Raw genomic sequence first — 15,602 nt, 5'->3', positions numbered from 1 at the left:
TATTGTATGGAGTAAAAATTAGTATGCTCAATGCAGTGCTATTGCATGTTTTGGTCTTGAAAATCAAATTGAGATTCGAGTATTAGTTTCTATGTATACCTTTTTCAGAGCTAATGAATTTTGCTCTTTTTGCTAGAAAATAGAAAATTTCAAATTTTTCTATTTTGTATAATTAGAATCATATGAGCTTTTTAACCATAGTTAAGATTTTAACTCATGAAATTTTAATTCCTTTTCGACAGTTGGCTATATTTTCAGTTGGACTCTTTTTTAATGTTTATGGAAATCTCAAATTGAACTGTTTTGCGTCGCGTCTGCGGCTAGCCGTGAATTAAAAATTTTGAGTTATTATTCACCTGAAGAGTGATATCGTCGTCCGCGGTATTTTGGTCGTTTTGCTGTGTTGAATGATAACTGATGGTTTTCTGTACGGTTGGAGATGCGATTAAATATTAAGTATTATTCTTCAAAAATTTAAAGTTCCATGGTTTAACTAATGCCTTCCTTCCTCAAGTGAATTTTCTACTGACAAATCCCGATTATTAGATGTTTTGTAAATAAAATAGATTTGGGAGATGTCTTGACTATCGAAAAAAATTTGATTGCTGCAAAGCGCTATTTGAGGCTATTATTGATTATTTCCAGGTTTTTTAATGGGTTCTTACTATTTGAAAAAGAATATTAGTTAATCGTTTTCATTTGAAAGTTTTTTTCAGGAGAAAGTACTTAGGTTAATTTACTTTTTGAAAAACAAGAGCAGTCGGTGTTAACGATTTTTCCTTGCGCAAGCAAATGTCAGCTCTCGTGGGTCAATTGGCCATTTAAAAATAGGTTTTGTAGTTTTAGCAAAATTTGTTCTACAAGCGGTATTAAACTCCCGAATTTTTTGTGACATTTTGGTATTTAGTCGTGGTTTTGTTATTTAATGTTTTTGTCTCGATGGTTTTGAAGGTGGTTTAACTTTGGCCATTATTGTTGACTTTTATGTCCAGATTAGTTTAACTGAACTGCATATATTTTGTTGATGGATTCCGTTGCTGTGTCGTCTTTTTGACAATTTTTATAGTTTTGGAGAATAACATGTTTGTGCAATAATTTGATTTAAAAAATTCACTTATTATGTCACTGTTTCAATTTTTTTTCCTATTTTTCTTCTGTAAATTTTTTTTAGCTCTTATTGTGGTCATTATTCTGCCATATTTGGCTACGGACTAAGATATCTTTTTCGGAGTTTTATTATGGCCTTTCAATTTTCCAATCTATTTGATGTTATATCATGTTAAATGTTTCGAAATATTTTAAATATTTGGCGTTTTAATGCAGATAAATTTTTGGAGTTTGTGCATCTCCTCGTCTATTCTGAACAGTGGATTTACTTTTACTGCACTGATTCACTTCTTTAAAACTTCGTTTTTTTGGTGATTTTGTTTTCTAGTCATCTTTGGTTTATTTCTTATTTCACTTTAGGTTAAATGTTTCTCTTATCATGGCCGTTTTAGACATGAAACGTTCTTTTTTTCTTCGTTTGCACTGGTATTTGTCAATATAGTTCTAAGATTAGTTGATAGTTTCTAAGATTTTTGTTTCAACCTGTTTATTATTTGTTCTTAATTGCCTCGAAAATGTTGAATATAGCTTGCTTTGATTAGGGCTGATAAACCCAATTATGCGTGGGAGACAGAGCGTTTGAAGGGCTAAATTAATCCGCAGTTCTTAAGACAATTAAGAATTCGCTGAGAATCATATTGGCTTTTGTGGCCCAAATTCGACTGGTTTTCAAAAAGTCTATTGATGTCATTCAATATGCAGTTGTCATCTATATCTTGAAATATCTTTATCTTTGAAGAAGATATGTTTGAATGTTGTGAGTGCATTGTTCTCATTGAAATAGTTTTTCACCAATAATTGGAAGAAAATTTGATTGATCTTATGAGGGCTTTGTCCTCATGCTATCGTTTTAGTATCAAATTGTCTATTTTTGAGAACTAATTAGCAATGTTAAAGGGAGATGCTTTGATTGTGATAAAGGTCTGAGGGCAGATTTGTTTAGATCCTAAAAGCTTTTCAGATAGACTGTATTTGAAGTTTTTGGTAATGATGAAGTCGTTTTGAAGAATGTTGGAATTTACTCGTGGTGCCCTTATCATAACTGCTTCATGAAATTTCTGCATGACCAATCTGGCAACGTCAATCATGGATTAGAAATTGTGCCTTTCTATATTAAGGCTGGTATTCAAATCAAAACTCAAAGGACGTTTGTGCTGAGTAATGGTGGTTAATAGTTTATCGTTTCATTTTGATTCCGCAACAAACTGATTTGAGCGAGTCACATGAGAAGGGGCCATCACCTCAATACTGCTGTCACGTAATCAAAGTTGGAGAATTTATTGCACAAGTGATTTTTTGAAGATGCTGTATGACTGCTGGAAACAATTTATGATTATTATTACTATTATTATACACTTTTCAGGCCTCATGGAAAGACGAACGTCTAATTTCAACGTGGCACAGTTTGTATCGGAACATCCATGGCTTCAACTACAGCGACTGCACAAATCTACTCTGCAACGACAGTCGTATCACTATGGGCCGGGAGTTTGCCAACGAGATCTGGAAACCGGACTTCTATCTAGCAGCTGCTACACAGATAGTGCCGGCTGATAATTACAATGACAATGTGTGTGTTAGATTTGACATTGATGGCACTCTATTCTACTCCAGTCGTTTCATCATCTCCCATTCTTGTCCCATGAGTATGGGATTCTTTCCCTTCGATCAACATACTTGCCTTGTAAGTAAGAGTTACATAGGTGTTTGACTAATGTCTATGTTCGAAAACGCGTCAATTATAACGTTTTGAAAGACACGTTGTGTAACCTGAGAGAGTAACTGTATAAAATTACGCCCAATGAGAAAGAAGTTCAAGTGATAGTTCTTGTGCGTCCAACCTTTTGCAAACACTCGTTTGTTTCAAACGCTTCTCAGCCGGCTATTATAGCGCTCCTATTTTTGTACAATTCAAAGAATTTTTACAATTCAAAGAATTTGAATTGTATTGGGCGCTGTCTTTTTTACGACTCTTTTTAAGAGGAGTATTGGAGAAGTCCTTTTTTTTAAGTCAATTTTATCGGAGTGATTTTTGAAGCGGGAAATGAAACGCGTGAAAAAATTTGGAGTGATTTTGGCGCTGAACAAAAGTGAAGAGCGGAGCGAAAAGAGAGTGGTTTTTATTCATACCGCTATTTTTGAGAGAGCGAGAAATTGATATGTGAAAAAATTTTCTCTAGGCGAGCGAAATTTTTTTTTGTTCGCGTGCGGCATTTTAAAGCAGTTTTTTTTCATTTATTTTGGTTCAGAGGTTTGGTTATGATTTTGTTTTAATTTTAGACTGGTTTCGGTAGTGGTTTGAAGGTTTCTGGAAATTGAAAAGAATTTTATGGTAATTCGGAGGTTTTTAATGTATTTTGCTGATTTTCGGGCTAATTTTTGCGTTTTTTTGAAGATTATTTTGTTTTACTGGCTCAAATGGGTATCGAAGAAACCCCTTCTACTTGAGCAATTTTATTATAACAATTGGTTACAGTTTTGTGGGAAAGAATCATTTTTTTGTTGAGAAATATGACAAAAAATGGCGAAAATTGGAACTATTTTTCTTAATTTTTTGCAGTTTTTCGGTTTTTTTCTGTTTTTAGCTAAATTTCTTTGCCTAATATGACTTGCCTATTGTTTTGCGAGCATCTGGATACCCTTTTCGGTGAAAGAAATTTTTCTTTTGATTTATATGTTTTTGAAATATGAAAAATTTTTCCTTTTCCAGTTTTTCAGTGAAAGTTGTTTTTAAGAGCTTTTTTCATAATTTTAGCCTTAAGTATTTTTCAAAATTCACATAAGTGGTTTTTGTAAGTACTAGTTGTTTTGATGAAGTTTTTTTGCCAGAGATAGTTTTTTCGGGATCTCAATTTGATCAATATTTGATCTGATTTTTTATCATATTTTAACAGATTTGAATTTATTGTTTTTACTTTTTTGTTTCATGACTTTGATTCAAGATAAGCATAAATTAGTGAAGGCACCTTTCTTTGATGAGTATTTGGATGGCGTTTAAATGGATTTTCACTTCGAGTCGTTTCCGGAATTCTTGCGGCTATGTTTTTTTTTAAGATCTTCACACATTTTCATGAATTTTGAAGTCAAATTGGAGTAGTGTTTTTGGTCACGCCGAAACAGGAAATGGAGCGAAAAAGCGAGTGGTTTTGCGACCGAACATTTTTTAGCTCCAATTTTAAATAAGAGTGAGAAAATGGTGTTTGAGCAAAAATTCGCTTTCTCGCTAGTGGTTTTTTTGTTCACATGCGGCAATTTCACTTTGATTTTTACTCTTTTTTCGGTTTTTTTGAAGTGGGTATTTTCTAAATGGTTTTCCCAATCCATTAATAGCTCTCTCTAGGCCTAGTTTTTTGTGTGAAACAATTTTTCTTTTCTGGCTAGTAGTGTTTTGTTCACATGCGGCACTTTGACACCGATTTTTTGTTTTTTTTTAAATTTTTTATCTGATTTTTTTAGAAATGGTTTTCCCAATTCACTCATAGTCCGTTATAAATCGTTTATTGCTTAGTCAATGAAAATTCTTTGAATTGTACGTCAGGACTTGTCCTGCTATGTTTTTTTTAAGATCTGTTCACACATTTTTATGATTTCTGAAGTCAAATTGGAGTAGTGATTTTGGTCACGCCGAAACAGGAAGTGGAGCGAAAAAGCGAGTGGTTTTGCGGCGTGAAATTTTTTCGCTTTTAACTTAAAGTAGAGTGAGAAAACGGTGTTTGAACAGAAATTTGCTTTCTCGCTGGTGGTTTTTTGTTCACATGCGGCAATTTCACTTTGATATTTACTGTTTTTCGATTTTTGGATCAGATTTTTTTCTAAATGGTTTTCTCAATCCATTCATAGTAGGTTCTAGGTCTGGTTTTCTGTTTAGTCAATGAAAATTCTTTGAATTGTACGTCAGGACTTGTCCTGCTATGTTTTTTCACTTCGTCGAACAAAAAAATGTTTTGCTTTACCTCATTTTGCCGCTTTTTCAACATTTTGCGTGAAATCTTTGACTTCTCTAGGCTAGTTTCTCTCTTCTTTCATTCTGCTAAAAGTGATTTTGAACATCAGTTGCTCAGCAAAACAATTCAAAATGAACCGATTCAGTATAAAAATTGAAATCAGAAATGGAACCGCGATAAACCCATAAAGCCCAATTTTAGATGCCCGCTATTTGAGCGTCGTTCCTATAAGTCTTAGATACCATCTCTAATGCTTATTGGTATTGATATTAGCCCCTGTAGCCTCTCTCTAAGAAACAGAAGTACGTTATGTTCAACTACGAATGCCATCAAAATAAATCGGACTTAAAAAATGTTTTTGTACAAAAATCCTTTTTTTTTCAATATCTTCTATTCTTTCAATCTCAATCATGCTTATTGGAAGCAACGGAGGCTATTTTCCGGCAATCTGCTGGGCATGTTTCGCTTTGGACATACAAGATTATAGTGTCTGTGGTTTTGAAACCTGTCCCGTCAGTCTAAAATAGGATTAAAATATGTTGAATTCGTCGACCGACTTATCTATCGAACTTATCAATCAACACAGAAAAGGTTCAACTTATCAATCAAACACCCATATTTGAACACAGAGTAATTTTGACACTGTTTCAAGGTCACTATTGATATTTTATGTCATTAAAGTGATGTGCAACAATTGCAATAGCAGATCTTACTTCTTGTTGATCATTAATTTGTTCACACACTGTAATGAAGAAAACTTTTAACCGCTACGAAAACGAGTGAATGTTTTGATCTTGTTTCAGATCCGCATTGGGACGTACAAGTATCACGATGGTCTGGTCCGAATGCTGTACTCTGTCCAGCTGAGTGGCATGTATCCGAATCAAGAGACCGCAAACTTCATATTCGCTGACTTTCATCACGACAAGGTGAGTAGTGGTATCGTCTATTTCTTCCTGAAGTCTTTCCTTCTGGTTGTTAAGAAGCTAAGGATAATAAAGATTCATGTGGACAAATATATGACCGGATCTGTTGCAGTAACTTTATATGACGGTGAATCGACATTTATTTATTGACCTCTACTACTTGCCTCATAATGATGAGCTGCGGCTTCAGATTGATAAAAAATTGTTATAGTTTAAACGAAACCCGACAATCAATATCCCATAAGGCGTTCAAATGAGTTCTCAAATTGTTTAGGACTACATGAACAGCAGCATGCCATACATGGACGACATTTTCACAGAGCACTGGATCTACATGCACATGACTAGGAAGTACCAGATATTCCTCGTCACCCTCTACTTGCCAAGTGTGTCCCTAGTCGCTCTCAGGTAGGTAATCATGGTTCATGCCATCCAGCTATTGCAGGAGATCAATGCGCCAGTGAGGTCTCTTGTGTGATACTGGAAAGCGATAGGTAGCCAGAGCTATGCTGCTGTTAGTTTTCTTTTTGGTTTTTTTGTCACTATTCAGTTGCTTTTGTGTGTCTTTAACGTCATTTGTTGCCATTAAGGGGTGATTTTGGTTCTTTTGCAGAACTTTCAAAATGAAGTAATTAAATCGAACTCAATTTGAAAAACGTAAAATCTCTACTATAAGGATATTAATTTCTGAAAACTTCAAAGCACGAGTAAACGTAATGCGGTGGAGTCGTGGCCTTCACAGATCTGTTCTAGGTTTTTAAGGAATGCGAAACGTAGCCGAGCGAAGACCGTATTCATGGTGGCATTTTTTCGTCATCAAAATTTTGCTCATTTTCAGAACTAGGAAGACAATTTTTTGTGTTCATGTTCTGTAGTTGATGAGAGCCAAGATAATGAGAGCCAGGCATCAGTTACTCCTCATCTAATATGCCCCAAACTATTCCTGCCTTTTTCGCAATTTTCTTGCAATTATCTCAAAACCAACGGTTGAGCACCAATTATTTTTCTACCAATGGAAAGCACGTTTTTTAGAATAAAATAGGGGTTACCGTACTCGTTTCGTATATAGAACTTTTCTACTATCAGCACTCAAGTTTTTTTAAAGTGTTTAGACAGACACTAAGAATAATGCGAAAATGTAAGTTGTTAAACTTTTTGCTATTTTTGATGCGTGTTCAACAATTGATTCACACCGCTTCTGTGTTGTAAATTTTGATATCTTAAAATTTTTTGATGGTTTAGGAAAATCTTTGTTAAATTTCAGAAAGGTTGTTAACTGATTCAGCTAACGGATAGAAGAGTGTTGGTACCTTGGCAGTAAACAAAAATTATAGCTTTGCTGTGCTTTTCTAGGTATAAAATGTCTCAAAATACAAAAAGTTTTATCCCTGAAGAACATTTTATTGGCCCGGTCTGTGTTTTTGCAGCTATGTTTTTCATGTAGCCTTTGCGTCAGTTTTTTCTGTGTGCATTTGATTTTGCTAGAAACAATCTAATTAGCAGGTTTATTCAATGAGCTTTGAATTCCGTTCCTTCGACCAGGACCCTTTGAGCGAGTTTTTTGGAATATTGTGCAAACGCTCATGGCCGAATCTCCTTGCTGATATAGATAGCAGTTAATAGTTTGGAGAGTTAAAGTAGGGCTGCTTAGACAGGCATCAGTTACTCCTCATCTAATATGCTGTTTTCAATTAAGATATCTTTGTCGAAATTTTGACCTTCAAATTAATTGACTTGGTTTAGGTTTGTTCACATTTTTATCAATAAAGTTATCATTGTGATTTGTGTACTTAACATCTTAGGTTTTTCAAGTCTTCTTATGTTCGTATTATCTTGCAGTGAACTTAAAATTTGTCGATTTTGTTATTTCAAGAACATATGACATGCTTTTCTGATCTGAAGTAATCTTTCGAATCAAGTAACTCTAAGCTTTTAAATTCTGTCAGGAATAGAGTATAACCTCAGGCACTTTTAGAACGATCTGATTATTCGTCATGTATGCTGATTGGAATGATTTAGAATGATAAAAAGAGAGCTTATAAATAATTTACGATCTCATTTTCTCGCTTTGGCCATTTAGTTTGCCCTATTTACCAATGTCTTACCAAAGCAAATCTGTAACAGTGTTAAAGTTTACATAGGATCTGTGGTAAAGTGGTTGTGTTTGTCTTTGAACAAGTGAGCTCTTGGAAGTGTTTGCTTTGAAGCCATCCAAACATTGTTCTCTTCTAATGTAATGTCACCTACCCCTCTCTCGCCCCCTCTTTGCTTAGGGCAAACTTTGGGCAGAGAGTTTGGAAACGTTACTGTTTGTGTAAGGTCTCAGCACAGAACTTGTCGTGTTTGGATAGACTCTTAAGCTGGTTTAATTTGTTGCTAATTTAGTTCACTTTTTGAAGAGAATCATTAAGCTGTAGTTTCATTTCTCGATGTTTGTTTGGCCTTTTATTTTTGACAGGTTTGACGCTAATTTGATTGTTCTATTGAAGTGACTTTTTGTCGCTGTCTAGACGTATGCGCGAACATAGTTCTGAAAAGATGTTAAGTTTTCCTAGCAATTGTGTTTCTTGTCTGGCGAAAAAATATACGTTTTCTGGGAAGTGGCTAAGTAATAAAGAGTAATTTTCATAAAATTTCTATTGAATATCGAACTTTAACATTCAGCATCATTAAGTTGATGCGATTGTGAATGGAAGTATGTTTCTTTTCCGCCCTTGACCAATTTGTTTTTTATTAACCTACCTGAACAAAGTGACTAGCCAATTATTTTAAGCTGCCTATAAAAAGATATTTAAATAATATTAATTATAGAGGGTCATATTCTACAAGGAAATGGATGAATTTTAAGGAAACAGTTTTGAAAGTTTTGATAGTTGTTAAGTTTTTGGCTTTGTCGTCATTGGTCTGTATATTAATGGTTCAGACCACCTTGACACATGAACAATCTGTGGCGTTGTGTAGTTTTATGTATTTGTTAACGTAAGCCTCGGGGTTGGAGTAGTTCCAGACTGTGACTTCCAACAAGTAGTTCACACCGGGGGGCTCTTGTCCATCGGGCGAGATCTCACTACACACGCAGCCGCCCTCGTAACATGCTCCAATGCACTCTGTTATTGTTGTGGTTTTCGGCTCTGTTTCCAAAAGGATCTCTGAAAAAACACGCATAACTCAAGATCAAAAAATTAAGATTGAAAAATGAGTTTTAACTGTTCAGAAATTTTAGGTCGAAAGTTAAGCAAGTGTGCTTTGATTTTTTAAAGAGGTTACCTCTTGTTGAAATGTGAGTTTCTGTTGTTTTTTGGTGTAAATATATGTTTTATTGAACCAATAACTTTGCTAATTAGCTTTTTGTTTCAACTTAATTTTTTTTGGAAAGTTTTGAAAAAATTGTAAAAATTTTCTGTTCAAAGACTTGGTAGCAGTTACGTGGAGTATCGCAATTTGGAATTGATTTTTGTATGGAGATGTGAAGAAATGTATCAGAAAAGAAATTTTTGAGAAGATCTGTACCAGAACGAAGCGTTTCAGAATCAAACCCTCTAAATACCACCGTTCACAACCATCAAAATTGAAATTATACATACGTATTGGATGTTCACAGGACAGAATTGGTTAAAATATTGTATACTTAGTGAGCTTTTTTGTTCCACGAAAATTCGAATTCCTATACACTAAAAGATATAGCAAGGAAATCATCTTCAAATTGATAACTGCCGTTGAATCACTCGTTTGTTTTGAATTTTTTAAATTGTCAAAAATAATCAGACAAAACAGTCAAAAACAGCAAAATAGTAAAAAAAAAAGCAGGCAAAACAGGCTCATACAAAACATTCCAATTAATCATCGGGTTAATATTTTATTATGATTTATTTTTCTTACAATAGCTCTATGCACTAGATTTAATCTACTATCAACCAGTTACTGTTATGATCTGCTTTTGCGGTTTATTGAATTCAATTTCATTCAAAGTAGTTAGCGCGTGTATTTGGTTTTATTCAAATTAATTTCAATGAAATTTATTTCCATTCCAACGGCACATTTTTTGTGAGGAATTTGTCTGTTTAATAGCCGCACAGCGATAGCTGGGGCTATTATTGGCCTTCTCTTGGTTTTTTTTTATTTCGTCGTCATGATTTTTGTTACAACCATATGACGTCACAGCCACTTTTTGTTCATTCGTTCATGCAATTTCAACTGAAGTGCATGTGTGACGTCATTTTTCGCTCTTAGTGGAGCGAGTTTTTTTTGTTCATGCGCGTGATTAAATTTTTGGTCACACTTGACTTACCTCACTCTCAAAAATGACTTCCTCACTTTGAAATTGACTTTAATTTACTTTAATTCAAAGAGATAAGGTCAAATGGGTGTGTGTCAGTCTAAATGAAGGTTATTTGAGATCAGCTAATAGAGGCAGCAGTAACTTATACAGATTTTTAATCAAAATATAACAGATCAGCCCTCAATGAAAAGACGATTTTTTTTGGTCTGTCTTTTTTACTGTTCTTTACTGCCGATCTACGAATCTATTGCGGCTATTTTCTGGCAATCTGCCAGCTATGTTTTTTTTTTGAAATACCATTCATGAGTCAAAAGTTGATAAGATTGATAAGATCAAGATTGATATTGATTCTCTGAAAAACGTTATCGGTAGCTGAAATGTTTGACATGTTAGACAACTGATAAATGTGTAGTATTGGAAAGGAAGATATGCCGCGGCTAAATTGTTCGTAAAATTTTTCAACCGGGTTGTTGGTCGTTTAAAAAGTTGAAATTGCGTGGAATATCGCTCTTTCAATTGTTTGGTCTCTGTAAGGAGGTACTCTCCTTGATCTGATCAATGACACATGGCGAATAATTTTAGTATGTAAACGCTCTGTTTTAGTAGTGTCATATTTTTGTAATGAAAAATGAAATGAAGAGATCCCAAATCAGACTCTGGCGAATATTACTTAGTTTCACAAAAATAAGGGATATTTCTTCAATGAAAATTTTGTCAAGAAAACATTCAAATGAACACCGAACGCTGAAGCGGTTACATTATGTATGTTCAATTTCAGGAAAAATTTTGCATGATGAATTCGGTACTCAAATTGCTCGGAATAAATTGATCATGCTGGTGTCATCGATTTTCTGTCCGTGATCTGTGGAAATTAGTATTTGCGCTACCAATTGTGGCTCTAAATTTTTCCAAAAACATGTTTTTATTACTTTTTTAGTTACGTGTTTTTTAAAGCCAGCTGATAACGCATCTTGGAATTGTAATAAAGTAATTGGCTCATTACGCTCATGAAACATCAGTATTGACAAATTTTTTAGAAAGACTTCGAATAAGTTCCTTTTAAGTTTTATGTCCAAATTACGACTTGTGATACAGTTGGGACCAAGGTCCACACCTTGTTTTTAAAAAAAACTATAGAGAAGACCTAATGAACGGTGACGAACCTTAAGTAAAGGCCAATCGCCTAGTTTTGCATTTGTTTGTTTGTGCGTGTGCGTGTGTGTGCTTGTGTGGGTGTATTCGTGTGTAAGTGTGATGTGTGTCGGTTTGTAATGTTTGTCTGTATCTGTGTCTTTCAAATTGTACTACACTTATCTGTCTAGAATGTGTAGAGAAGTTTTCGTTTTTATGTTCAGAAAAGACAAGATTTATTTTAAGCATTACAAGCAATTTTCTCCAATTCCTAGAGGTTGCTTTTTGATGCTACCAACCATCTCTCTGGCAATATTTAAAGTTTTTGCGCAACCTTGAGAGGTATGTTGGAATATTTTGTGCTATTTACAGCCTCGCACGAGCGAGCCTTCTTGTTTTAGATAAATTTACGTCAAAAATACTTAACGCCAGTGTTTGGTTAATGTTAATTTGAGAACAAATTTCAATCAAATATCTTAATCCGATTGCTTCGACTGTTCTGTCGGGGAATGTTCTCCTAGAACTGTTTTTTTATTATCTGAGGACTACTTTTTGTGGATTTTTTGCCAGGGAATTTTTCGCTTTTTGAGAATGTTTCGTCTTGGAATCCATGGTAGCGGTACGCATAGTTGTTAAGGCAAATTGAGTAAAACTTAACTTAGTTTAACCTGCATAATGTAGTTCCAAAACTGTCTCGCGTAGAGCACACTCTGATTCGTATCCCATCACTACTTCAAGTGAGCTCTCGGGCTCCTCTTCGACTGCAGCTTCTTCGTCCAATGACTCATCCACGAGACGATTCGGGTGTTTCAAGTAGAATGCAAATCGATAGTTTTCATAGTCGTCAGTAACTTCTGTCGGATCGTTGAATATTTCATCTACTTTCACCTCTCGATGGCTGAAACGACCTTTCTTTACTGCGTTTCGGAGTGCTATGAAAGGCTTGTTTTTAATGTTTTTTGATTTTCGTAAGTAAAGTTTGGGTTCTTTTGCTGAACCTAAAGATTGCAAGTCATCTCTTTGACTTGATAGATCCAATTTTATCGAAAGCAAAACTGTTGTTGCGACTACAAGTTGCTGGATCTGTCTATACATGTTCATGACTATTGTTATTATTATTTTGTGGCGTTGTCGATGATCAGTTGTAATGATTTATCAATTAGTGGGAGTTGCTATTAGTTTACATTGGTTATTACTTCAACCTAATCTTTATTATTTGCTAGAGATAACTAAATTGAATTTTTGTGGGATGTGGAGCCTTGTCCATACTTTTATCTTGGGCCAATAAACCAGGACAATGTTTGTTTTATAAGTGTGCTTTCTCAGCACTGGGCCTTAGTGTCGTTTGCGTTGACATTATGATGAATTTGAGTTTGCATTTGGTATTTAGTGGTTCTGTTATCAGTTCACCACACGTTTAATCTGCATCATCTCGCACAGTTTGCACCCACATCAAAATCTGTGGTTTCGAAAACAATATGCATGCTTCAAGGGTTTTGTCCTTTAAAAAAGTGAAACTCAATGTTCTATTTGAACAAATTTCATTCTTTTATTATATTTTAATTGTCATCTTTCGGGATTCTAATTCTTGAAGTTCTCTTTTCAACTCCGATCCAGAGAATGACAATGTATTTCAACATGGAGGCTCGGTAATGTGTGTTTGCACAAAATGTTCCAATCCCGCTCATCCACAATTTTGACTTAATTGTCTTCCAAATGAGGAAAAGATAGAAAACTTGCGAGAATTCACGTTTTGTTCAGAAGTTATTGGTGCACGTATAAAAAACTCAAATCACTAAACGAAATCAACAATGCCGCATTAGAGGGCCAATTAGATCTGACATTAAGGACAATACGAGGCAAGACAAGTGACAAAATCCAATAACAACTACAAACATTCATTACGACCAAAACTCAAGTTAAAACACTTAATAAGCTCAATTTAAAACTCAATTTTAAAAAACACTGGTCAAAATAGTCAAGACACTACCACATAAAACCTAAATTAAACACATTAACTTGTTTTTCATTAGAATAGTCCTTAATGAGACTACCTAACAGGAACACAAAAAAACGAACAAAAGTGCAAAGTTAAAAATTTATTTTTATGGGAACAATTAATTCGAAAAGTCATGAAAATCAACAGATATCAGCTCAATTGAGTTCACTCTTACACTGTAAATAAATGAGTTCACTCTTACCTCCATAGGGAGCCATATTGCGCTCCTGGTCATCCAGAATATGTCTTCAGACTGCTAAAAGAACGGCAAATAGAGTCAAAAGTCCAATGAAGGTGTGTGGGAAATCGGCGTTGGAGCCGTTATAACCATAATCTATTCTCTGTTATCAGAGTTGTTCAATTTCACATTTTTCAACGCTATTGTTGTGATATAAGTCCTGTCATTTTTTTGATAGGGTGACAAGACAACACAAAGGACCTCAAAATTGGAAGATGTCCAAAAATAAAAGAAAATTAGGAAAACTCGTAGTGTCAATCCAAAAACCCAATTACATAAAACCGCAAAAAACACCTCATTTTGAATCACTGCAAAGAGAATGAGACCTGTTGCTTTGTCTTAGCTACAAGTTTGGTAAAACTCTTCAAATACATTTTAAAAAAATCATGTTAAAAGGGTCTCAACAACCATAAGATTTGAGCTAGGAAATAATTAATAGATTAATTTATAACTTCTTTGGAAGCCAATTGGACCGGTTGTTTAATTGGTCATTAGTGAGACTAAGTCTTAGCACTTCAAAATAACAACGAATACAGACAGGACTCAAAATTTCACAAACAACTTTACGCATACACCGTGGTTAAGATATAGACCCTGAGGTTTTCACTTAAATTAAAATATATGTTCTTTGGGTCACCATTACATGTAAATGGGAGCTGCCAATAATTGTACTTGGATTGAAATCATTTAAGTCTGTAATTAAAATAGAAAAGCAAAATTATTCTAAAAGACACGTTTTGACTAAAACTAGCCTTACTATTTCTGCTCGTCCATTAAAAACACGTAATTTTTTCAAATGTTAATGGATTAAAATAGTTTACCAAAACTAACTATCGATTTTTATATAATATCGAGATATATCACCAAAAACCTTGTAAAGTTTTAAATCCAGAACACTGCTGCGGGAAGCAGAAGTAGAACTAGCCGTCTATGAAAATTGAGAGGATAATGTCAGCAGTTTTGAGGCTTACAATTCCGGCAAATTTAAACAAAGTGAGCTTAAGAAGCATATTTTGATATTTTGTGCCATTTTTGATGCGAAAAAAGTTGATTTTCGAAAAATTTAGCCAAAAAGCCGGATCAAACTTCAGCAATTAAAAAATAAATGGACAAAAATTAGAGCAAGAATACGGAAAATGTGAAAAAAAAACAACAAAGATCAGTCAACTGTTCACAAAAATTCAAAGCTCGATAATTCCGTGGAAAACCCGAAATTCAAAAAATTTAATTTATTTTGCGCTGGATGAATTTCCAATGATACCACTCACAACTCTCTACAATGAGTAAATCAGTCGGCCTAAATTGACTGAAAAACTCAGTTGTTTATATAGTTCCTCCATGTCTAAGGTGGGTCGTAACAATTTTGATAGTAGTTCAGTTCCTCAATATTTTAAGACCTTCAATACTTTCAATTGATGCGTCATTGAAATTGTACGTACGTCGACTTGACACTTTCTCTGACATTTCAAGTTTTGCCACTAAATTTTAATTTATTTTTGATTTTCCAATGTATGTTTTAGGTAAATCTGTCAAATCGATAGCCCGCCAGTAGAAGAACGTTCTATCGTCTAAATCGCAAATAGATACTAAATTATTTTGATGTCCTTTTTTTCCGTTTCATTTACAATTGATTCAGCTGCTCATTCATTTTCATCAATTTTGTCATGTTGCATTTTTGGTTGAATCTCGATTTGAGTTTGATTGTTGAATTTTATTTTTCTTCAATTTTCTACTTGTCATTCTTACCGGTGTTAAGCTATTAATTTTTAACCTAAGTTTCATTGAGTTTATGTCAAAAGTTTTTATTTTGATTTGTCCCGCTTTGTCTACTTTCATTTAAAACTCGACTAATTTAGCCTGTCGTAGGGAACAATAAATAGTTAATCAAAAGCAAACAGCTCACAAAATTGCTTCGTTTTGCAAAGTAGGGAAAATTTGAAAAGGGTTGTTTAATTATTTCTTACTGTTATACAAGGTG

General features: G+C 34.2%; 2 protein-coding genes across 3 annotated transcripts in view; one reads left to right on the top strand and one right to left on the bottom strand.

The window, feature by feature from the left end:
• LOC142341672 (glycine receptor subunit alpha-1-like) overlaps window positions 1-15,602 on the top strand; it is a 96,820-nt gene that overhangs the window by 6,358 nt on the left and 74,860 nt on the right. For both annotated transcript variants that reach the window (XM_075392813.1, XM_075392812.1), the window contains 3 exons: window positions 2,471-2,791; window positions 5,855-5,980; window positions 6,252-6,385. In XM_075392813.1, coding sequence (XP_075248928.1) covers window positions 2,471-2,791; window positions 5,855-5,980; window positions 6,252-6,385 — 581 coding nt within the window. The remainder of the gene's footprint in view (window positions 1-2,470; window positions 2,792-5,854; window positions 5,981-6,251; window positions 6,386-15,602) is intronic.
• Window positions 8,766-12,885, bottom strand: LOC142340970 (uncharacterized). The gene is made up of 2 exons (XM_075391774.1): window positions 12,056-12,885; window positions 8,766-9,126 (listed from the first exon to the last, which is right to left on the bottom strand). The coding sequence occupies exons 1-2, from the start codon at window positions 12,486-12,488 to the stop codon at window positions 8,897-8,899; spliced, it is 663 nt and encodes a 220-aa protein (XP_075247889.1). The 5' UTR covers window positions 12,489-12,885; the 3' UTR covers window positions 8,766-8,896.

The sequence above is a fragment of the Convolutriloba macropyga genome, chromosome 6 (genome assembly GCF_964194025.1).
Source record: "Convolutriloba macropyga chromosome 6, txConMacr16.3, whole genome shotgun sequence".
NCBI classification, from domain to species: Eukaryota; Metazoa; Xenacoelomorpha; order Acoela; family Convolutidae; genus Convolutriloba; species Convolutriloba macropyga.
The sequence above is the reverse complement of the archived record's forward strand: the minus strand, read 5'-3'. Positions and strand labels throughout refer to the sequence as shown.